The sequence below is a fragment of the Cibotium barometz genome, chromosome 63, assembly GCF_041138505.1.
Source record: "Cibotium barometz isolate CiBa-2024 chromosome 63, ASM4113850v1, whole genome shotgun sequence".
NCBI classification, from domain to species: domain Eukaryota; kingdom Viridiplantae; phylum Streptophyta; class Polypodiopsida; order Cyatheales; family Cibotiaceae; genus Cibotium; species Cibotium barometz.
In genome coordinates, this window is record NC_141108.1 from 22,539,036 (window position 1) to 22,564,416 (window position 25,381).

Genomic DNA, 25,381 nt, shown 5'->3' on the forward strand with positions numbered 1-25,381 from the left:
GGTACACACATCAACGAGGTAGTTGATATCGTCAAAAGATTATCCTCAGTCAAAAGCATCCCAAATATATCATTGATGCTTGCCATTTCAACTTGCAAATAATGAATCCCTGACACAAAATGCAAATATTCAAATGACCTATAGGTATTGTTGATGCCCTGAATGCAACCGAGATGGTTGCTAATAGATCATTGGTTGACGAAGAAACCTACAGATTATATGAAAAATGGCAATGTAGAGTGTAGAAATGCTCTAGCAAGGATGTAGTTGATGAAAATGATGATGATACTAATGAAGCTATTAGCGAAGAGCTGAAGGCACAACGTTAATAATGACAGAGAAGTGACAATGATGACCCTATCTGTACAGCACAATGATAAATGTATGTTGTTGGTAGTGTAAAGAACCTAATATTGAACAAAGATAGTTCGAACTGACACTCCCCCATGATGTTTGACATGTCCCCATGATGTTTATAAAAACCTTACAACATGCAGACAAGTCCCGAAACGCACCCAAAATGGCTCGAAGCGCAAAAAAACTATGTTAGCAAGACACTATCGGCGGGTATATTATCTCCACCCAAGAGGATAGTTCAATATGAGATAATCAGAGGAGCAGCTCGAGAAGGTGATGACCAGAGGGTAAGGTCCAAACGAACTTGCTCTGATACTAATTGTTAGAGTGGAGACGAAGGTAAGAATACACACATGGATGCAACAAGCAAGCAAAGATAGAGAGCAGCACAACACTCAAAGTAGAATAAGGTGACCGAGAGAAGTACAAGAAGTGAAATGAGAGTTTCAACAAAAAATCAAAAAACTTGTACGTTTTCTTATTATTCATATTCTTTGAAACATGATAAGATCGCTTAGTGATATTTTTCGTCCGAGTTGCAACCAGTTGATATTGTGCTTATTCTTTCTATCTTTGGCGGTGCATTTGCCCTATCAACTACCTATTTGCTGTACTAATTCTTTCTATTTGCTACTTTCCCCCTTAGTGCTGGGCTTCATTATGGCTGAGTCTGTCCTGCATCTCCGAAGATTTGGTAGAAACTTAGTCCGAAGGCCTTTGTGTGAATATATGCTCTTATGTGTGTGTGAGAGAGAGAGAGAGAGAGAGAGAGAAAGAGAGAGAGAGAGAGAGAGAGAGAGAGAGAGAGAGAGCATATCTTGATACAGAGTTCCAGTTGATATTGTGCTTATTCTTTCTATCTTTAGCAGTGCATTTTCCCTATCAACTACCTATTTACTGTACTAATTCTTTCTATTTGCTACTTCCCCCCTTAGTGCTGGGCTTCATTATGGCTGAGTCTGTCCTGCATCTCCGAAGATTTGGTAGAAACTCAATCCAAAGGCCTTTGTGTGAATATATGCTCTTATGTGTGTGTGTGTGTGTGTGTGTGTGTGTGTGAGAGAGAGAGAGAGAGAGAGCATATCTTGATACAGAGTTCTACACCCACTATTGGATATTGATGATGTTAATGGAGATGTCGTAGTATCTAGTCCATACTATGCATAATGGAGTTGATAGTTATATAGTCTTATGGGTTGACTACCATGAGTATATAATATGCACGTTCGTAAAAAGGTGAATTTGGGCATGTTCCTGGATTCATCTAGGTATATGATAAGATTGCTTATATACTCTCATAAAAGTATATACACACCCTTGGAGAAAAAAAACCACCAAATGGCTACACATTTTAACAACTCTATTTCTCGCAACAAAGCATCAACACAACGATTGGTGTAAGCACCTTGTATAGACCATACCATTCAACCCCAAAACCAACTAGCAAAGATACATCATAGTCGGAACTCAACAAATAAATTGCAAGAAAAGTGAACACATTTTGGGTTTGCACTATGATATTCATGGTTTTTTAATCATTTATTGGCTTAGAATGTCGACTCCTAATCAAGAATATTAGAAGTATTAAAGTATTGTTCATGTGTGCTAGTATACGCGTGTGTGAGAAAGAGAGAATTAAGTGTAACGATAAGTATATCTCATTCTATGTAATGGATAATAGATAATTACTCCCATTATATGCAAAATAGTTATCTATTATCTCATTATATATAATGGATGATAAATAATAACAACTACTTAATTTACAATTTGATTTAGCAACACCAAGGATTGTGCAATCATAGCCATATTGAAAGAATTTAAATTTGTAGAGATTCATGCAGTGCATAGTTTCTACGATATTACTGTATCCAGATTCCATACACTACCTCAGACAGAGTGTTAGATGAAAGAATACTACAAACAAAATATTGAAAACCATAACAAAGCAACACTGTTCAATCAACAAGATGATGGTTAAAACTCACCAAAAAAAAAAACAAGACAAAACAAAAAAAACTCATTTACACTCTGTGAAAAGGACATTTCAATAATGTTACTAGCTTAGGCTAGGAGTAATAATGTAAAGTCACAACTCATACACCAAATGTTTTATTCAATGAAGCCAACCTTTTACATAAGACAAGGCCATAGGCCACAATTATGCAATTGTAGTCTAGCACGAGTAATCAAGTTTATTGTGAACTAGCAATAGATGGCTAATTTTCTACACACAGACATATATGTATATGTAAAATGATAAATTCTAGCTTATGTATATGTAAAATGATAAATTCTAGCTTGGCCTTGATCTATACACAAAAACACATGAGCGCATATACCATAGGAAGGGATGCTCTTACAATATATGTGTGTGTGTGTGTGTGTGTGTGTGTGTGTGTGTGAGAGAGAGAGAGAGAGAGAGATGCTCTACTTGAGAATCTTAGCGAAGTGGTTGTGGTAAAAGTTGGCAAAGGTGTCACTAGAGTAGAGAGCAGGATTCTCTTCATTTATGAGTTGAGAAAGGGGCCCGACCATCGAATCAGGCGTGGGAATGAGAGCGCAAATTATGGATGACCTAGCCTTCTCTGTGTTTGTCAAGACTCTATGCAACACGCTCTTGTACTTGCCATTGGTCATTACCTGCAGAATTCAGCAAAGCAAGTACAATAATTAACCATTTGAAACCATAGTTTATCAATCCGTCCTTTAATTGAACGTACGAATATACAGAAATCCTTAAGCTTAATACGGCATGCCATCATAGGAAAAGCTATATTTTAATACTTTACTAAAGCAAAAGCTATATTTTATCATGCAAACATTTTAAACGGCAAGACTGGCCCCATCATTCATGCATGCGTTGATAGGGCCTAAACCTGTAATGATACAACTACGCCATACTAATAAATACATGCAATAAGGCCCATGCATGCCATATTACACTCCATAGAAGGACAACTAATGACGCCTACTACACACGACGAACACATGCAAGAGAGCGGATCCGGACAGAGACAGCAGCTTGAGCTGGAGAGAATCCCCCCCTGCGTTCGTGCGCCCCCTCCACATCCCCTCGATAAAGCCTGCGCCCCCTCCTCCTCTCGCCACCTGGCCCTCGCCATCTGCCCTGCGCTCCGACGGTCGTCATTTTCTCCTCCCCCCTCGTTACTTGCTTCCGCTGCCGCATCCTTCCCTTGGCCACCCCCTTCTTTCCGCCTCCTCTTCCCTCTTTGTATTTCTTCATGTTTCAGTGGCAATACCTCTCCCTCCCTCCTACAAATACCTTCATTGTGACAGAGTGGCTACACATGGAGAGCAAGATTCATGCTCACCTTGCGAGACTTCACCCCAGGACAAATAGTCTCCATCCAAACCCACGCCCAAGACTCTTCAAGTGGAGGGCAGTTCTGACAGTTCCGCCTCCCGCCGCTCTTTGATTATGTGGATTGTCTCATGGAATATTCAGGGTTTGGGAGGACCATAGTGTTTGCAGAGCCATGAGATCCTCAGAGAGGAGCTTCATAGAGCCATAGTTGGCAGACCTATTGACATTCACTTCCTCCAGGAGCATCATCTATCCAAGGGTCGTACCCGCCCTTGTGGGAAGATCTCTAGGGCAAGAGTCACACCTTTTCGTCCCATGCTTTTGGCCCCTCCAAGATCCAGGGCAGGGTGTACATTTCCTTCAGTGAGCAATTCTTACCCGCAGTGATCGATTTAGGCACCATTGTCACTTGGAGAGCTGAGTGGGTGATCATTAGGATTGGACAGGACAAAGTAGGCTTCCTGAAACTCCATGCATTGAACACTGCCAGCAGCAGCAGCAGGCACTGCCACGATCCATCAGTCCCTCCCACAAGCCGATTTTTAGTGCATGGGTGGTGATTTTCACATGTTAGAGACGACGCAGAGAATAGACTCGGAGGTAGCACGATCACAATTTCACACAGTACTAGGCCTGGAGGAGCTGATTCTGGCTTTGAGGGGATAGGACCCTTGGCATTTACCAGAGTTCAGATGCAACCCTCGAAGTCTATGCCTCTCGAGATTGGACATGAGTGCAAGCCCCTTTCTAGATTATACCGGTTTTATGTGGATAAGTGGGCTTGTGACTGAAGTGGCATGGTTGGTAGGCAATATTTTCTACGATCATGCATGAGTCATTCTCTCCCTAGAGGACCCATGGAGGCACGACAGACATTTGAGCACCTGAATCCCAAATAGCCTCATACAAGATTCATAGATTTGCACAAGATTGAGGAGATTTGGGAGAGTCTGGATTTCCACACTGGTTTGAACAGCTGCAAGGGCTTTGGACACAAGCCTTGGAGAGATCAGCAGTTTGTTGTAGGAGGCCGCACAGAGCAGACTCACTAGCTTCAGAGAGCATGAGAGGAGCATCCGTTGGAGTGTTCCCTCCCTCCAACAGCTTTAGGAGAGTTCCCTGGATAGCCCATAGATTGAGGCCCAGATGGCTCTAGCCTACGCAGAGCTTAGCTCCATTGAGGAGCCGTAGCCCTATTGAGGAGTGGAAGGTGGAGTACAGATACCATGCTAGAGCTTCCTTTGGGACCCAATGGGACACAGGGTCGCTAGAGATTTCTTTGAGATTATAGGCCCACACAGGCAGAGGGATGGCATCCTGCGAGGACAAGATGGATCCATAGTTGTTGACCCCCCAGGGTGCGAGCCATTGCCACGGATTTCTTCCATTCCCAACTCACAGATGCCTCTCTATCCTCTCAAGTGATAGATGCGCATGAGCGAGCTTGGTGGCATACGAGAGAGAAGTTCACCCCCCCCCCCCTTTTTTCCACCGGGGCTCTTCGGGCTTTCTTGTTGACACCCTTTACTTCAAAGAAGCTTGCAGAGGCTCTGTTGGCTCTCCCTAAGGGCAAATGCTCTAGAGAGGATGAGATTCATGTTTCCTTATTTCTTCATCATTGGGATCTCATGAAAGGCAGGCCCAAAGCTGCCTTCAATGCGATTATGACCACAAGCGCATGCCAGAGAGGCTATCAGAGCGATTGATTCATTTAATTTCCAAGGAGGGTGGTGACAAACTGGACATTCGGCCATCACTCTCCTAAGGGACCGCATACAAAATCTTAGTGAAATCCATCAGCCAGAGACTGCAGCCTTTCTTCCCCAATTTGATTCATGGCACACAGACAGGTTTTGTTCACAATCAAAGCATTCTAGACAACATCTTCACATTTTGGGGAGGTGACCACTACGGCCAAGTTGAAGCAACAGGATTTGACAATTCTCCTTCTTGATTTTGAGAAAGCCTATGACAAGGTCAACTAGGGCTTTCTAAAGGGGACAATATGCCGGATGGGATTTCTAGAGGAGTGGGTTCGAGGTGTTTCTCAGCTCTATTTGGCTTCACACAGCCAAGTTCTCATTCACGGGGCTAAAGGTGATAGATTTCTAATTTCTCGCTCAGTCTACTAGGGCTGCCCACTGGCACCTTCTCTCTTCTTGTTTGTTGCTTAGGCCATGAGCATTTTTCTCTCCGCACACAGGAGACAAAGGGCTGCGTCTTCCCATCTGCTCGCAGGAGGAGCTACCTAACTCACAGTTTGCCAATGACATAGCAGCATACTTATCCAGATGAGGGAAAACTCCAGAGATTCACAGATGCAATTGAGATCTTCTACTATGCATCATGGACACTAGCTTCCTTCGCCATATCCAGTGTCCTATGTGTAATAGATTCTTTTGAGGACGATTTCGGGCTATGTAGGCTTGTAGCAATCCCATGTCCTGCCTCATGACAATTGAAGCATTCAGGCTTCTTACAAAAACTTTTTGTGTCCGGTCTTATGACAATGATGGCAAATGATTGCTTAATTTACCAATGTCTTCTTGCCGATGTCGGTTCATTGGTGTGAAGGTCTTCTCTTTAGCCTTGATTCCTTGATCAATCTTCATGTGCAATGATGACAAATCATTGCTTGATTTACCAATGTCTTCTTATCAATGTTGGTTCATTGGTGTGAAGGTCTTCTCTTTAGCCTTGATTCCTTGATCAATTTTCATGTGCACATCATGATGCACTTGCATCTTTTCCTCTAGTCACACACAGATCTATATTCATTCTTCGAGACTTGTAGTATGCTCGTCTAATTTAAATTCTTTCATCTTTAGTGCTTGTGCTTGATTGTCCAGCACTTCTTGTTGCCATGCTTGCCCCTTGGCTTGTTCCTCAAGCCTCTTTTGTTGCTTTTGCTATTGGAATGGATTCTTGCCCTCCTGCTCCTCGCAATGCCATGTGGTAGTGTAATATCCCACATAGTGGGTTGGGGTCTAATTGACTCCTCTAGATAGGGCTAAATAGCCCTTGGTCTCCTCTCATCCCCCACCTTTATGGTGGTCTCACGTGATCTTTAGGTGGGGGGAGGAGGGACCCGGCTGGTTGTTGGCCTCCGTCCACGTGTTGCACACATAGTCATAAGGGATGGGGGACGGGGACAGGAACGGGATGGGGACGAGAACGGGAACAGGACGAGGGAGGGAACAACACTTAAAAAAAGCTTTTTTTAACAGTTTTCCTACTATACACTTATTCTACTTTGGAAGTACATCAAAATGAGCACAAATTTACATTAAAATGGTAAGCTTTTGAGTCATATTAACAAAATGCGCCGATCAAAGAGTGAAGGCGTTGACGGTTGATTGTATTAATAATCAAGTAGATACAAAATGAGTCATGACTCAAGAGTCAAGATTGAGCCTTAAGGAGGCACAATACATGGAAGGGCAGAAAACTTAAAAAGGCTAAAGCATGGAAAGACTCAAAAGTGCTAAAGCCCAGAGCTAAGTAGTAAGGTCCATGAATCGTGATCCATGAAATGATCATCCACGTGAAGTGCTCACCTCATGGTCATGGGTAGCTTGTGCCAAAGGAACATCAAGCTCATCCTCACTCTCATCCTCACACTGGCATGCTCCTGCTGCACCATCCCTCGTCAAGAGAGAGGGGAAAGACTCGAGAGAAGAGGCAAGGGCCAAGGGCGAAGGCAAGAGAGCCACTACGGGCCAGCCCTTGTGACTATGGGCCAATATAGCCCAACACGCCCCCAAGACGGCGTCCCCCAACGGCCAAAAAATGGTCACTTAAAGGTCACAAAACTGATCGTTGGCATTCGCAACGGCTAGCTGTCATACCCCACAGGAACTGTCTCCGAAAACCGTCCCAGCTGGGAACCATCCCCGTCCCCTCGTCCCTTGTGAGGGACACCTCCAAGGGGATGTCTGTCCGTCCCCGTTTTTGCCGCATCCCGTAACGACGTCCTCGCCTCCCAGCCTCCCATCCCCTGTGAATATGGTTGTGCCTCTACTTGCACGTGCTCTAGTGTTCCGCACTCTTTCATGGTATGAAAGCCTCGTCGACTCCTGCTCAGCATCGAGCTTCACATCCGAGCCGCGTCGGCTCCTGCTCGACATCGAGCTTCGCATCCAAGGGGGTTGTTGGAATGGATTCTTGCCCTTCTACTCCTCACGCTACCATGTGGCAGTGTAATATCCCCCATAGTGGATTGGGTCTAATTGATTCCTCCATATAGGGCTAAATAGCCCTTGGTCTCCCCTCATCCCCCACCTTTATGATGGTCTCACGAGATCTTCAAGTGGAGGGGGTATTAGTCACAAGGGACGAGGGAGGGTAACGGGGGATGGGAACGGGAAACGGGAACGGGAACGAGAACGCGAACGGGACGAGGGACAGCCATAAGTAGGGAACGGGGACGGTGGAGGGAATGACACTTGAAAAATACTTTTTTTAAAACTCTACACTTATTTTACTTTGGAAGTACATCAAAATGAGCACAAATTTACACTAAAATGGCACGCTTTTGAGTCATATTAACAAAATACGCCGATCAAAGAGTGAAGGCATTGACGGTTGATTGTATTAATAATCAAGTAGGTACAAAATGAGTCATGGCTCAAGAGTCAGGACTAAGCCTTAAGGAGGCACAAGACATGGAAGGACAAAAAACTTAAAAAGGCTAAAGCATGGAAAGACTCAAAAGTGCTAAAGCCTAGAGCTAAGTAGTAAGGTCCATGAATCATGATCCATGAATGATCATCCACGTGAAGTGCTTGCCTCATGGTCATGGGTACCTTGTGCCAAAGGAACATCAATCTCATCCTCACTGGCATGCTGCTGTTACACCTCATCTTCTTGTTGCTCTTCTTGTTGACTCATCTCCCACTTGGTGAAGGGATCTGCTCTTGGTCACGCTCTTGCAAAGCGTTCACAAGTTCGTGCTAACGAAGACAAGGTCATTGGCACACTCTACCCCGAGTCGATTCCTCTTTCTAGAGACAATGTAGCTGTAGGTGCTCCAAAGTTGCTCCAAGCAAGAGGAGCTGATGGCTTGGCTAAGTATGTGAATGGAGCTGCTATAGCTCTGGTCCATCCAAACCAAAGTCCTCCCACCATAGAGCGGCACCAACTTTGGAGCGATCAATCTGTGCATCATGACAAGCATAGGAGCCATGAAATGACATGTACATGGAAAGCTAGTCACTAATCTTGCACCTAACCGATGCATTAGGCACAAGACGGTCCAAGATGATCCTCCACCCAGAGCTCACCTCCTGGTTGCTCTCCTGCTTCTTGTCTTGGAATTCCGGGTGTCCACCACATAAGCTACTACATGCAATGGAGAGTAGTAGAAATTCCACCTTCCCAGACACAAGGCATGGATCTCCTCGTATTTGTCTTCGTCAAGCACAAAGTCTGTCAACTTCTCTATCATGCAATCCATAGCCTCGTAGACCTTGCCTATGCATGGTTGCATAATGTCTACTACAATCCTCAATAGGTGGACTATGGGCCTCACCATAGCATCCGTGGTCTTCACACTCTCCCACTAAGAGGCATCATCTGCCCATAACCTACACTCTCGGGGCCGGTGTTTGTACGGGAGTCTTGCATGTCGACAAACTCGTCGCTAGGGAAAAGCTCCCTCAAAGCACCACTATAATCCTTCAACCAACCCAACATGAGGACAAAGGAGACCATGGTGTTGGCCTCCTCAATGAGTGGGTTGATCCATGGCAATGTCCCTATGTCCTTGAGGAGGTTGTTTAGGCAATGAGCCATAACTTGGGGTTCCAATTCTTCCAAGTGTAGATTGTCGCCATGGGTCGCGCAAGGGTTGAGAGGTATTGAAGATCGAGGGTGCCGGCGTGATGGATGAAGCAACATTCCGACTCGTGGTGAAGGTGATGGCAGGCATGATGCCGATTGGCCCGATCCACCACATGACTTCATCGTAGAGGCTTGAGTTCCTCTCCCCATCGTCACCGGATACACAGCCACTTGTGTCCTTGCCGCTTCAACCGCCTCATAGACAGCAAGCTTGTCGAGAAGTTTCGGCATGACATTCGTGCAAAACCGCACCTCATGCCCACTCTCATGCAAGAGGTGGGCTCGCACTATGTCGGCGCCACCCGTTCGCCGGTACGGGCAAAGCTTGCATGCCCTTGGCCGCCGAGAACCGCCTCCATGAGCGGATGGGGTGTAGTTAACCTCCTCCCACCATGTCCATCCCATCGTCCTTCTACGAGAACTTAGAAGCCCCGGCACGTGAGGAGAATGCCATGGTTGAAGATGGCTGGTCACTTGAAAGTTGATAGCTTGAGAGGGAGAGAGAGTGTGAGGCTTGAGTCCTGACTCTTGAGGCTTGACTCCTGACTCTTGAGGCTTGAAAGTTGACTCTTGAGGCTTGGAAGTTGGAAGAGGCTTGAGGGCGAGAGACTAGAGACTAGAGTGCTTGTGTGAGAGGCTTGGAAGTTGAAAGAGGCTTGAGGGAGAGAGTGCTTGTGTGTGTGTGGCTTGAAGCTTGAGCAATGAGCAATGAGACTTGAACTTCGTTGACTCTAGAGGCTTGAAGGTGTGTGTGTGAGGAAAAGTGTGTGTGTATTTGTTCTTATACCATAGTCACAAGAAACGGCCGTTTCAGTCCCTAGAAACGTGTTTTTTCGTTTCAGCACCCCATCTGTTTCCATGGCCGCTTCTCGTTTCCGAAGTGATATTGTGACAAGAAACGGCCGTATCCACTCCTAAAAACTCATTTCCCCATTTCCATTCGTGAAACGTTTCCATTCCCGTTTCTCGTTTCTGAAGAGGGAGAGACAAGAGTCTTGAAGACTCGAAGAGGCAAGGCAGGAGGGCCAATATGGCCCCTGTGACTATGGGCCAAAATGGCCAAAAAGGCTCCCAAGACGGCGTCCGTGCACAATGCTTGCCGTGCTTTTCCTATGGCAACCTGAGCGGCTCTGTTGGATGACCTCGACCCGATCTGCTGCTGCTGGTTCTCCAACACTAGTGTCTGCGCTCCAAAAGCTAATAAGGCTTTTAAAAATCTTTTGTGCTCTTGAACAGCAGTGTGCGCTCCTCTATGATCCCTTGGAATTGGTTGGCTCTTCTGTGCTCCTCCTTTGTTAACACATTGACATCTTTGCTGCTGGCGCTACTGCACTTCTGGCGCTGTGTTGCTGCTTCTCACTACGCTTTATGCGCTCTCTTGCGCCTCGCGGTCAACAGTTGCCTTGCTGACTTGCGCCTAGCGTTGTTGAGCACTTCTTACTCAGATGATCAGCCAATGCTTCTTGGGGTTATGCGCAGTAAAACAAGGCTCTCTCTTGCTCTCTCGTAGGCGCACCTGACTCCAAGCTCTTCTTGCTACTGGTGCCTTCGGACTTCACTACTCTCTGCTCTTCGATGCGCTGACAAGCTCCTTTAGGATGAACACCACTGCACCTTCTTGCTTCTCCACGCTGCATCAATTATCCCACAGATATCGACTTGCGTATTCGCGCAAGGGTATAAGGGCTACACAAGGACCTGAATGGTTAGGTTAGTTACAGAGATAGAAGGCGTTCTCTTGTCGTCCTTGCGGGTGTTCCCTCGCTGGTGGTGCTTCTTCCGGCCCTTTTTTCAGTATTCTTGATTAACAAAAAGCAAATAGCTTTTCTAAAAATCTAAAGCAAGCTTTTCAACAATAAAGTAAAAAATATTAACTCTAAACTTTTAGAGTTTGTTCCCATGCTCTTTCTTCCGGAGAAGAGCGCCCTTCCCCCCTTTTTTCAGTATTCTTGATTATCAATCCCCTCCATGGAACTGAGTTTGTACTTATAAGCCAGCATGGCTGTTTTGTTTGGTAACTATTAAAAGGATCTCTCTCCCGGAGAGGGGGTGGGAGGGGGGGAGAGAGCAGATCTGCAAAGAGTTAAGAGCTAACCTCCATGGTTTCTCCAACATTCACCACAAGGGAGCCTGGCAGGGTCTTCACATCCACCCACCTGCCTGCTTTTAACACCTGAAGGCCACCCGTCTGGTCCTGGAGGACAACAGTGAGGCACGTGTAGTCCACATGAGGGGAAAAGCCAATGTTCACATCTGGGTCAGGGCAGCGTGGATAGTAATGCAAAGAACTAGTAATGGCACAATTTTCCCCGGTCACGCTGCAAATGACGTCTCCTTCCATCCCCAGGCTCTCTGAGACAGCCTTTAATAGCTCCAATCCAACATCCCTCGCCGCTCTGTAGAACTTAAAGGCAGGAATCCTGCAGACGAAATTTGAATCCAAAATTCAGCACAATTTGGGATCCAAATTGTAAAGAGGCTACTGCCTAAAGCAAAATGTAGGCAGCCAAAAAAGCTGATCACCTGACCGACTGAGGAGCATGGGGTAAAGCTCCTTCATCATCCGGATTCAAGTCTCGGAACCGTATGCTATCCTTCCAAAGTGACACCTTCTGCATCTTCTCTTTGTTTTGAGATAGCTTCTGCAGTATGTCTGCAGGAATAGGAGCACCTGAGTCGAACTTCGCCCTCTCATGTAATGGCAGATCAAACAACATACCATAGGCCTCCCACATGTCCTCAATCACTGTCTCCGGAACCCCGTGATTAACCACCTAAACAGAATACCATTGGCACATGCACTTTCGGTTTAGGGGCAAATTGTGCATTCAAACAACAAGCCAAATTCAGGTTTAGGCACAATATAAGCATCTAAACAACAACATTTAGAGGACCGCAATGTGCATACATAGAAGAAGCCCCATTCTTGGCAAGCGCGGCCAATTTGGTCCACTGTATGCTTTCGTCCGGGCCCTTGCAGGTGTGAGATGTCGATGACGGGAATCTCCCAGCCTTCTTGGAGAGGCTGGGAGGGCGGGGGGCTGTCTTGGGCGGAGCGCACATAACTCTCGGGAACCCTGGTCAGCCCATTCTCCTTGCTAGTGGTGGGATAATCCGTCACTACCGAGCTCTCTAAGCTGCCACTAATAAGCTGTGTAGCAGTAGCCGGAGATTCGTATAATGCAGTTTGGAACATAGTCTGGGACATTCTCACGCACAGACTGTTAAGCGTGAGTTTTGCTATTATCTTCACCACATCCGGCGAGAGCCACACAAAACTTCTCTCGAGAAATATATCCTTGAATGCCCATCATGTACTTTTGGAGTCGTCGTCATGACCCTGGGTCATGAGGACTTCTAGAAAACAAGCATGTGCGCATTACTTTGTGATGATCATTTTAGCAAATTCATTTCAAAGCTTTGTTAGGTAGTGACCTGAGTTACTTTGGGATGAATCCTATTGAAGAGAGTTATGTGCAGGAGGGATAGTAATGTGATAAAGAGCTAAAGGAATATGCAATTTCAAGGGACCTTGAAATTGGCTTAGAGCACAAACCATGAACCTTGGGACAGAACAGCTCTCAAAATGTGGTTATTTTCTAATTTTTACATTGAAAAGAATGCCCATAATCTTGATTAGAGATGTTTAATGATGGAATTCAAATGGAATCTTAGGGGGGGTTTTAGGCTTCTTTCTCAAGGGATTGGTTGTGGTGTTTCTTAACCAAAGTAATGTCATAAACTAAGTAGAGGATGTTTTTGATTACCATTGATTCATATATGTTTTTTGTACATGGCATAGGGTGTGGAGTGAGTGATCTTAGATCAAGAGATCAACCCCCACACTACCTTATTAACTTGATTTTTTGATGCCCAAATAACCATCATGTTGATTTTTGGCTTACTAATTTTAACATTGCACATTTATATTTTGATGGAGTAATGTTGTGGGTACTCATCTTATATTTTGATGTTAGAGTAACGCTATGGGCACTCATGTTATATTTTGATACTAGAGTAATGTTGTGGGCACTCATCTTTGTTATTAGCCCACTTTACTTGATGATTGAGAACTCATAAAAGACATTAGGTTCATTCTATTGATGTTGAGCTATCCCACTTGATGCTAGCTCACATTTGTTGCTATGCATTGTTGTTGGGCACTCATGTTAATGGTTAGCTCACTGTATTGTTGTTGGGCATTTATATTTGATGGTATGCTAATGCTTTGTAGTTGGACATTTATATTTGATGTTAGGCTAACATTAGGCATTTATATTTGATGTTAGGCTAACGTTGGGTGCTCATCTTTGTTGTTAATCCACTTTACTTGATGATTGGGCACTCATAAAAGATGTTAGATTCATTATAGTGATGTTAGGTTTGTCCTATTGATGTTGGGCTTCCCACTTGATGTTAGCTCACATTACTTGTTGGTTGGCCACTCACAGATCACTTTATTTGATGTTGGGCACTTATATTTGATGATAGGCTAATATTGGTATGGATACTTTCTATTTATGTTGGCCCATTATATTTGATGTTGGACTTTCATATATATTGTTAAGATATATTCTACTTGATGTTGGGCACCCATAATTGATGTCAACTCACTTTATTTGATGGTCAACACTTGTGGATGGGAAGCCAGTTCCTCCACACTCCACCGACCGCTCCGACCGCTTTCACTGTCGGTGTGCTCCGACCACTCCGACCGCCGGTGCACTCTGACTACTCCGACCGCCATCACCACCGATGTGCTCCGACCACTCCGACCGTCGATGCCCTCCGACTACTCTGACCGCCATCACCGTCGGTGTGCTCCGACCACTCTGACCGCCGGTGCCCTCCGATGACTCCAATCGCCGTCACCGTCGGTGCCCTCCGATCGCCAGTGCTCTTCGACCCCTCTGACCGCTGGTCCCCTTCGATATCTCATATGTGCATGGCTAACCCTAATGGCACTCATGGAGGCAACACCTCTCTCCCTTTCCCAAGGCAGGGAGAGATCCTCTTTGAGATCCTGAGCACCATCGTCCTTTCCCCTCTCCCTTTCCCAAGGCAGGGAGAGATCCTCTTCGAGATCCTCTTGAGCACCACCTGAGGAGGAGGACACCCAAGGAGGAGTTAAGGGGAGCACTCTTGGGGCAGCAGACAAACAGTCGGGGACATACTCTCACAGAAGAGGACATACTCTCACAGAAGAGGACACTCTCTGGTGTATCACCTTGAGTTCTAGCACGGTCCTTCTATCGGGAGTCTCCCTTGTATCACTCCTTTTTGGTATTGAGATGGTAGTGTTGTGCTCTGTTTAGTGTTTTGTCTATCTCTTTGTGTCAGCGACATGAGTGAGGTGTGAGTGGTGTGTGTGGTGTGAGTAGAGGCCTGTAGGGGTACTGTGGTGCTAGGTGGTGGTCAGAGAGCACGGTAGACAGTAGGTCTTGCATGTCTAGCCAGTGAGGTCGACTCATCCTTGGCAGGTATACTTCCCTGAGAGGATCCACGCTCCCTCCTCTCCCAACCATAGTGTTTGTGGCGGTTGTCTTCGAGTTCCCTAGCAAGGACCAGCGAATTCATCCACAGCTTAGACAAAATTTGGCGATCACGGTGGGACTCTCCTAGAGGTCAAGGATAGTCACAAATTTTTTCTTTTTTCTTTTTTCGTGATTTTTGATCGTGGGTGAGAGGAGTGTTGCTACCTTTCGGCCAGGGAACTACTTCGATCTCATCACTCAAGAGCTCAACCAACTCTCCATGAAAGCGGGGGAGTCAGTGGCCCAATTTGTCACACACAAGAGCTAAAGTTTTGGTCGCTCGGCTACCCCAAGATCCTGGAAACTACATGCTACAACACTGGGTCCTTCGAGCACTCCCACTCAAACGGCGATGAAGATGAGAGAGACATTGTTTCCATCCCAAGGCACCCTCCTGTAAGACTTCCAAGATAGAGCTACACAACTAGAGAATGCTCGCCTCATGCGAAGCATAGTACCTCTTGGCCCCAATTATCCACGGCATGTCTTTGGCTCCTCCAATCGTTCCTCTAGCCTCGATACGGTAGTTCTACATCCGCTTCCATGGACGAGCTAGCCAAGCTCAAGAAGGAGCTTGAAGATTTCAAAAGGTCACAACAAGAGGATGCGGCTATGGTAGCGCTCCAGAGGAAGAAGATTGAGCAGCTCAAGGTCAAAGATCCCAAGACGAGTCCATGGTGGTGCCCGGTATGTAACTCGGAAGGCCATCTTCCAAATGATTGTCCCTCCAAGAAATATTGCTCATTTTGCTCAAAGGCGGGCCATGAGGACAAGGAGTGTTACTACCTCAAGGGACTTCGCCTTATGCAACAACAACTTAAGCAAGGTGCCTCCCCACTTAATCCCTTTACCGAAGACTACATGGTGACCGCAACCAATAGTGCTTCAACTTCTTCCCAGGCTCCTAACCACCAACCAAAACCTAACACCCTTCTTGAACCCTCAATCAGCCCCCCAATCCCAAGCTTATATTAACCCTGCCCCCGCTGGTCCCTCCTACTTAGCTACCCCACATAACCTTTCCCCCCCCCATGGCTACTTTTGTACAAACCCCTCCACAGCCCCAGACCACTTCATCTCAACAGGGAGCTCAAGTAGCCATGGTAGCATACACCAATACCCCTCATCTCGGAGAAACCCTAACATACAACCCCCTGCCTATGCAAATTCCATATCAAGCAAGCACTCTCCCAACCTATCAGAGCAGTACCTCCCACGAGTGCCTGTCCCACAAACACCTCAAGTCTATCAAAACCCACCTCCGGTAGTCTATGCGGCAGCCCCTTCAGTACCTTCGGCTGTTAACAACAAGTATGGGGCTCGGCCTAACCAAAGGTACCCCAATCGCCATCCTCCCAACAACCCCACCCGACCTCTTATATGCTACCGTTGTGAGGGGAGCGGCCACATGCAAGCTCAATGCAATAATGTACCAGAGGGATCGCCCCCATGCCTCCATTGCCCGGAGAGCTGAGAGACCACTACACCCGGGATTGTCCTAGAACCCCATTGGTTAACATGGTGGAAGCTGTGGTACCATCTCCCAAGGTTGACACTCCAATAGTGGCAGTGGTGCCACCTCCCACTGCTGGCACTCCAATAGTGGCAGTGGTGCCACCTCCCACTGCTGGCACTCCAATAGTGGCGACCGTCACCCGGTCCCAAGGAGCCCCAAAGACACCAACTCCTCTCCCTGATGGTGCAATCTACCCATCCATTGTATGTGGACCAAGCTTATAAGGAGACCGTGGAGGAATTCATTCAAACACCTACCTTGGTCATTCCCCCAACCACCACACCTTCAAAGGCGGATGAGGAGTCTACCCAACCCAAGGTTAGTAATTTAAGTTGGGAGGAAAAGTTAGCAGGAGTAAAGGTGGAAATCACCCTTCCTCAGTTATGTGGTTTGAGCGAGGAAATAGGAGAGCAACTGTTAGGCTTGGTCCAACGTTGGATGGATCTGAAGGCAACTAGGGGTGAATCCACATCTAGTAGTACTGGGCGATAACCCAGGAGGCAGCAAGCAAGGGTATGCCTCACTGTCCCACGAGTGGTCGATCACCGAAGCCCAAGGGTGAGAGTCTCTGTGGGAGGAACTCAAATTACAGGAGCCATTGTGGATGGTGGTTCTGGTGTTAACATCATGCCCAAAGCTACTAGGAAAGTCTTGGGTCTCCGAATTACTGAGCCAGCTCCCTTCGCCATATCCGAGTGGCAGACCAGAGAGAAGTGATGCCCGTGGGACTCATCAGGCAAGTTCCGATCAGTTTTGAAGGATTAGTATGTGAAATGACTTGAGGTGTTAGACCTCCCACCAGCTCGAGGGGCCTACAGCTTACTCATTGGAAGGCCTTGGTTGAGGGCAGCTCAAGTGATCCATGATTGGGGTCGGGACAACTTGCATATCCCTAACCCAGAGGGGACAGTGACCTTGCCCTTGGAAAAAGGCCCCGATGAGAGTGCTCGGGGTACTGCCCTCCATGACATGATTCCCATTCGGGAGGAAGGACCCAATTACGAGGAAGAACAGGAGGAATGGCAAGGCTTACCAGTGGATGAGGCTTGGGATCCATTCGGTTCGCAGAACCTCTATGGAATTGGTTAAATTCCTATGAGGGGTTCCAGTGCAACATGGTGGACATAATTGAGTTGGACCCCGACCCTATTCAAGAGCAGCCCCAAGAAGAAGAGCTCTCAAAAGAAGTAAGAGTATGGGATTGGACAGAATCTTTGCTCACTCTGGCCTCCTCCTCTACAGCAACAATGTCTCAACAAGTGTCTCAACAGGAAGAAGAGATACAAGTCATAGGTCTAGGGGAACCTGAGTTTTCTCGACAACCTCGCAAGAATGTCTCTCAAGAGGAGTCATCTCAGAGGCACCTATAACCCCTCCTAGACGCACCCGCAACCTCAAGGCTCGGGAAGAAGCCTTGCCGTTGGGGCTGGATGAAGGAACGCATTGGTGATTTTCCTCTAGACAACACCCTAGCCTATGACCTCGTAGCTCTCCATTAAGCAGCACTCGGCACCACTCCTCTTCCACCAACCACTTACCCCACAAGGAGGACGTGAGAGAGGACGTGAGGAGGACGTGAGAGAGCTGAACCTGGGCACAACAAAGGAAGTGAGAGAGCTGAACCTCGGCACAACAAAGGAGCCACGCCCCATCTTGGTGGCAACTTGGGTTTGGGGGAGGACCCTTCCACTCTGCAGAGAATCACCAAATTTTTCAAAGAGCACCAAGATGTGTTTGCATGGTGGACTTACAAGGATCTCCAGGGATAGACCCAACCATTTGCACTAACAGAATTCCACTCAAAGAAGGCAGTCGGCCACTAAGGATGGGCATTTACCACATGAACCCAAAATATTATGAGGTAGTGCAAAAAGAGCTGGATAAGATGGATGAGGTAGGTATCATCGTTCCCATTGAGCACTCTGAGTGGTTGTCACCTATAGTGGTGATTCCAAAAAATAAGACCAAGAAGATCAGGATCTGTGTAAACTTCAGATCCCTCATTCAAGGCACTGGACAAGATGGATGAGGCAGGTATCATCGTTCCCATTGAGCACTCTGAGTGGTTGTCACCTATAATGGTGGTGATTCCAAAAAAGAAGACCAAGAAGATCAGGATCTGTGAACTTTAGATCCCTCATTCAAGGCACTTCGAAAGATGTGGCCAGCCAAGGGTGGTGGTTCAAGCAAAACGCCTGTATCAACTCACTCTGGTGTTCGTGAAGTGCCATGTATCGGGTCTCCATCTCCAAAAAAAAAAAAATCCCCCTCTTCGGTTTCTTTTCCCTTCTTCTTTTACAAGAGATGCAAAAAATAAAAATAAAAAAAAATCTCTCTCATACAACCTCCTCACCGACCAATATCTCACTCGTCACCCATCCTTTTCCTCTCTCTTCTCCCCTTCCCTCTCTCTTCTCCCCTCAACTCTCCTCACCGACCAACCCAACCTCCTCTTCTCCCCGATCAAGCAAAAATAGAATAAAATAATCTCCCCTTGGTTTTTTGTTTCTTTTTTTTCTCTCTCTTTCCCAAAAAAACCCTCTCTCAATATTTATTTTATTTGATTTTTCCCAAAAAAATAATCGACTTCCCCATCGTAGTTTTCTTTTTTCTATTAAAAAACAAAACAAAAAAACCAAAAAAAAACACCCGCCACCTCTCTCTTTCTCTTTCTCTCTTTTCCCCCTATCACTCATCCCACCGACCACTCCCCTCTCACTCATCATCCCACCGACCAACCCCCTCACACTCAACTCACCAACCCGACCGACCGACCACCCCTCTCTCCCTCCCTCACCCCACCGACCACCCCCTCCCTTCACTCCTCACCGACCACACACTTCCCACACTCCCCACCCCCCTCACCTCACCGACCACACACTCCCCCAATCCCTCACTCCTCTCCCACCGACCAACTGCCCCACCCCCCCTTTACTTCTCTCCGGAGCCCTGCACGCCACAACTCTCTCCCCCTCGCGTCATTCCGCACTGACCAGCCCTCCTTGCTCACTCACCCTGCTCACTCACCCATGCCCCCTCTCTCATCGACCACCCTCTCCCTCTTAACCGACCCCACCTCTCCCACTACCCTCACCTCACCGAACCTCAACCCCCCTTATCTATCACTCACCGCCCCCCCCCACCAGTGCTCACTAACCCTCTCTTTCCCCCTCACCGACCAACCCGAGCACCCCGCGCCCCCCTCTCTCTCTCTCTCTCTCTCTCTCTCTCTCTCTCTCTCTCTCTCTCTCTCTCTCTCTCTCTCTCTCTCTCTCTCTCTCTCTCTCCTCTCTCTCTCTCTCTCTCTCTCTCTCTCTCTCTCTCTCTCTCTCTCGCCCATGCCACCCCCTCTCTCTTTCTCTCTAGTGCTCTCTCTCTTGCCGTGCCCCCTCCTCTCTCTTCTCCTTCACCCCCTCTGCATCACCCAGAAAGAAAAAAAACTACCCACCAACCCCCTCTCTCCCCACCGACACCCTCTCCCACTCTATCTCTCTCCCCACCGACACTCCATCAACCCACCGATGACCATCCCCTCTCTCGATGTCCCCTCTCGCTCACCCACACCGACCACCATCCCTCTCCTCTCCCCTTCCCTTTGGCGACCCCACCACCCTCTCTTCCTCACCGTCACCCCACCGACCAACCTGACCCTTGCTCTCTCCCTATCCAACGACCACCCTCTCACCCCTTCCCCCACAGCCCACCGACCAAACCCCACCCCCCCCTCACCGACCATCGCCGCCCCCCCCTTCTCACTTCAAGTTCTCAACCCCTCTCTCCCTCCCTCTCTCACTGTCACCCCCTCTCTCTCGCTTGCTGACCCCACCCATCCCTTCCCTCTCCTCACCGTCATCCCTCTCTCGCTCGGCGACCCCACCCCCCTCTCTCTCGTGTGCAGCCCGACCCCACCCCCTCTCTCTCTCTCGTGTGCAGCCAACTCACCGGCCCCCCTGTGCAGCCCACCCCCCCCTCGTCACCTCACCATCACCCCCTTATCTCTTTCCCCATCGACCAAGCCCTTCCCCTCATTCTCATTCTCTCTCCTCCCTCTCTCACTGTCACCCCCCCTCTCTCGCTCACTAACCCCACCTGTTCCTTCCCTCTCCTCACCGTCATCCCTCGTCCCTCTCTCACTCGGTGACCCCACCCCCTCTCTCTCTCGTGCAGCCAACTCACCGGCCCCCCTGTGCGGGCGCAGCCCCCCCCTTGTCACCTCACTGTCACCCCCTTATCTCTTTCCCCCACCAACCAAGCCCTTCCTCTCATTCTCATTCTCTCTCTCTCTCTCTCCCAACCTGAGCCTCCCCCCCTCCCCCGACCATGTAAGATTCCTCCCTCCAGCTTTTGAGGTGTACAGGTGTAAGAACCTTCCCTTCTGATCTTATTGGTATATGTTTTTCTAAGGGAAGTTCGGTAATCATCTGGCGGGGAGTGTTCAAACGACAGCTCACGCGGCAAAGCCTACCCAGGTCTTGACCAGCCTCGGTATGGTTGAAAAATGGTGAGCTTCCGGTACGATGGGTGAGGGCTGACGAAGCGGTCCCTATGTGAATAGATGTGATGAGATGTCATGTGAATCAGATAGATGTGAATGAATGGATGGATGGGATGTGATGTGAATAGATGTGATGTGAATAGATGTGATGTGATGTGAATGGATGAGATGTGATGTGAATAGATGTGATGAGATGTCATGTGAATCAGATAGATGTGAATGAATGGATGGATGGGATGTGGTGTGAATAGATGTGCTGAGATGTCATGTGAATCAGATAGATGTGAATGAATAGATGGATGGGATGTGATGTGAATAGATGTCTTGAGATGTCATGTGAATTAGATAGATGTGAATGAATGGATAGATGGGATGTGATGTGAATAGATGTGATGAAATGGATGTGAATGTGTATGTGAAGAATGGATGTGGATATGTATGTAAAAGAAAGAATGGATGTGGATGTATGTGAAAGAATGATGTGGATGGGTATGTGAAGAATGGATGTGGATGTATGTGAAAGAATGGATGTTGATGTGTATGTGAAAGAATGGATGTGGATGTGTATGTGAAAGAATGTGATGTGATGTAAAGAGATGTGATGTGACATGAATATATGTGGATGTGAAGTGATAGATATGAATGTATGGATAGGTGTGGATAGTCGTACACATGTGAACGATTGGATGGATGTGGATGAATGAGATGATGGATGTGGGTGAATGAGATGAGATGTGTATGAATGAGATATGATGTGGATAGATGTGATGTGATGTTATGTGGATAGAATGTATGTGATGGGATGGTGATGAGAATGAACGTGATGCATATGAATGAATGTGATGTGATGGAATGTGAATGGATGGAGGTGATGTGATGTGAAATGGATAGATGTGAGTGAATGAAATGTGATGTGAATCGGGATTTGAATGAATGAGATGTGATGTCATGTGAATCGGGATGTGAATGAATGATATGGGATGTGAATGGATGAGATGTGATGTAATGTGAATCGGGATGTGAATGAATGAGATGTGATGTGAAATGGATGTGATGTAAATTGGGATAGATGTGAATGGATGATATGTGATGTGATGTAAAACGGGATAGATGTGATGATATGTGATGTAAAACGGGATAGATGTGATGATATGTGATGTGAATGAATGTGATGTGATGTGATATAAAATGGGATAGATGTGAATGGATGAGATGTGAATCGGGATAGATGTGAATGAATGAGATGTGAGGTGAAATGGATGTGATGTGATATGATGTGGATCGGGGTAGATATGAATGAATGTGATGTGATGAGATGTGGATATGGGTAGATGCGAGTGGATGAGATCTGATGAGGATAAATGAGAAAAGATGTGATGAGATGAAAATGATGTGGTAGGATATAAATGGGAATACATATGAAATGGATGTGGATTGATGTGAAACAATGTGGAAAGACGAGAGTTCGTTATAGAAATTGTATTTATGATCTATTTTTAAATGACTGTTTTATGTCAAGAATGCTGGGGAAGCATTTTGACCGTCTTGTGATTGAGGTCATGGAGACCTAACTGATAAAGTTGCAACAGCTGATGGAGAGTCAATGGAGGACGTCTCGCATAGCAAGGTCTCGGCTGAGGTCTTGACCAGCCTCGGTTTGATTTAAATGGTGAGTTTCCGGTACGGTGGATGAGGGACCAAGGAAGCAGCCTATGAGTGAAGCGCTAGGTGACTTGCAAAGGATCCTAGAGGGTGCTGACCATACAATGCTCGGGCTCTGGGTTGCCAAAGATACCCACACGTGCGTCGAGGAAGATATTGGAACAAGGAGTAAGAATTGTTTTCTGAATTCGGGCATGGATCTGGTTGATTGACCTTGCTGGTCCTCGGGCGGATGAGTCCATGGCTCTTTTATATGGATCTGTTGGTTGATCTTACTGATCTTCAACGGAGATTCCATTTTGATTTTTATAAGTGAATATATTGTCGGATACTATGAGCTAGGAACTATCGAAAAGGCCCTTGAGTGGACGGGTGGTGAGCGATCTGGTTGTCAATGATGCCATAGGTACACCGATGAAGGAAAAATTAGAAATTAGGATTCAATCGGATATTTTGGAGGATTATGATCAGTGATACTATAGTTTCATTAAAAGATTGTTTTAAAGATAGCTGAATCTGTGAAAAAGGCAATTTTATATTGGGTGTGTAAGTGGTGTGACTAGTTTTAAGTTTGCATCAATATCCGGCTAGGGGGCCTAGGAACTCTTTTCCCTAGTACCCGGGACAAAACCTAACCAAATTCTTAAATGGATCCCATCACTACAGTGGTTGGGCAGTTGGCTAACCCACAGGACTAGATGGGGTTAGGCTGGACTAATGGATCCCAAAAATGAGACTCAATTCTCTTATGGTACGATAGATGAAATAAATCCCGGATAAAATTGTTCTATGGAGAAGAATCAACGACTGTGCCTCTCAATGAGGAAAAAAGCATTGGTCTCTATGATCCAAGTGCAAGTCTTTTCCTTGATCTGACTATGGAACTTACGGGTTCGGTCAGATCAGTTCAGTTAGTTAAGGCTCTTGACTACGTTAGAGAAAAAATATCCTGGAGGAATCGCCCGTGCTTTCTGGGCGAAGGAAGCTTTTCCGGGTTCGGTTTTGGAAGAACCAAGGGATTGGTCTCTTGTCCGGATAGACATGGGGGAGGCCTCGAGTGAAGGATCCTGCCCCGTGCAAGAAGTGCTACTTCCCCTGCTAGCACCCTAGAATTCATTGCGCAGGGGACAGGGATCTTTTAGACCAAGCCCACTCCTCTCTCCCCCACCCCACCAACCAACCCCCCTTTCCCCCCTCATTGACCATCGCCCCCCTCTTCCTCACCGTCAACTCCAAGCTCACCCGCCCCCCCCTCCCCCCTTCTCACTCACCTACCCCTTCTCTCTTGCGATCCACCACCCCCCTCTTCCTCACCGTCCACTCACCCGACCTCCCTTGCTCTCACTCCCCACACCCCACTCACCGCCCCCCCCCCTTGCAATCAAAAGGCTGCAGCTGTTTGAGCAGTTCACTCTAGCCGCTCTTTTCGTTCTTCGTTCTTGCACCACCACTGGGAAGGTGCGGGGTGCCTAAGGGCTGCTGGCTCTTCCAATACAACTCAAACAAACTAAGTCCTTTGTCTGGAGATTCTGCTGCATGCACCAAGGGTTGTTTGTGGACTATGGCTAAATTTTGATACTGTGTGGAGATCCCATATGCTTGTATCTGATGTAGCTTTTAAGGCTCCCTTTGGGGTACATTGTGGATTACAATTGTGACTCTTCTTAGCCACGTATACCATACCAAAAGTCACCTGTTGGTTTGATGTATCTTTCAACAATTGAGGAGTTTTTTATTTCTAGTTGGAAGAGAGGAACACGGCAAAGAGTCTCCACCTCACGGCCCCCCTTGCTTCACTCTCACCCGGTCCCCCACTCCCCCCCTCACCGACCACTCTCGGTAGCCCTTGTTGTTGGCGGATGCTATCCCATAAGAGAAAGGTGGTTGTGGGGTGGCCGTCGGCCATCCCCAAGAGAAGAGGAGTAGAAGTCATCACATTGTGTAGCAGAGAGTAGAGCCCAAGGGTCATCAATAGAGCAGAGCAACTGAGCTTGGTGGTGGACGTCGGAGACCACATCAAAGCACGATAGAGCTAGTCACCAGAGAGCAGAGCGGGCAGTGGCCATTCTCAAGCGCAAGCAAAGGCCATCCATGTAGTGCTTGGTGGATTTTGTCAAAGCAAAGAGAAGAGACTGGGGGGTGGCCATTAGAGAGCATAGCTCGCGGTTGTAGAAGCGCTTAGCTAGAGTACAATCATTAAGCATGTAACATAATTAAGGTGTGCAGCAGAGCTAGACGTCTACATCTGTAAAAGAACCTGCAATCACTAGTCGGCAACATCTATAGCAGCTCCCCATGGCAGCAGTCGTTGTTGTCAAACCCTGCTCGCCAAGAAGAAACACATTAAAATTTTAAAAGAATCCCTAACCCTTAAGCCTTAGCCCCACCACCCCCCACGCCCCCTCTCTCTCACTGGCGCCACCTCCCTCTCTCTCTCCCCACCATGTAGTTTCCAATGGCCAACCTGATGTGCCTTTGGCTGCTTTGAAGAATAAGGCTATGGTGGATGCAATGAATTGTCAGACGCCATTGATGTTTGCTTGCAAGCATGGAAGAGTAGCTTGCATTGAGCTGTGGTGGAAGGGGGAGCTAATGTCCTCATATTTGATGCATCCCGTGGGAGGACTTGCATGCAGTACACTGCAAAC

At 47.1% G+C, this 25,381-nt stretch overlaps 1 protein-coding gene across 2 annotated transcripts; it reads right to left on the reverse strand.

The window, feature by feature from the left end:
- Window positions 1-2,318: 2,318 nt before the first annotated feature.
- LOC147603844 (protein DMR6-LIKE OXYGENASE 1-like) lies at window positions 2,319-12,826 on the reverse strand. 2 transcript variants are annotated; one of them, XM_086796049.1, is made up of 5 exons: window positions 12,435-12,826; window positions 12,205-12,300; window positions 12,050-12,141; window positions 11,622-11,946; window positions 2,319-3,000 (listed from the first exon to the last, which is right to left on the reverse strand). In XM_086796049.1, the coding sequence occupies exons 1-5, from the start codon at window positions 12,732-12,734 to the stop codon at window positions 2,788-2,790; spliced, it is 1,026 nt and encodes a 341-aa protein (XP_086652175.1). In that variant the 5' UTR covers window positions 12,735-12,826; the 3' UTR covers window positions 2,319-2,787. The 2 variants fall into 2 exon arrangements, with proteins under 2 accessions (XP_086652175.1, XP_086652174.1); XM_086796048.1 differs by having other exon boundaries at window positions 12,050-12,300; window positions 12,435-12,825.
- Window positions 12,827-25,381: the final 12,555 nt, after the last annotated feature.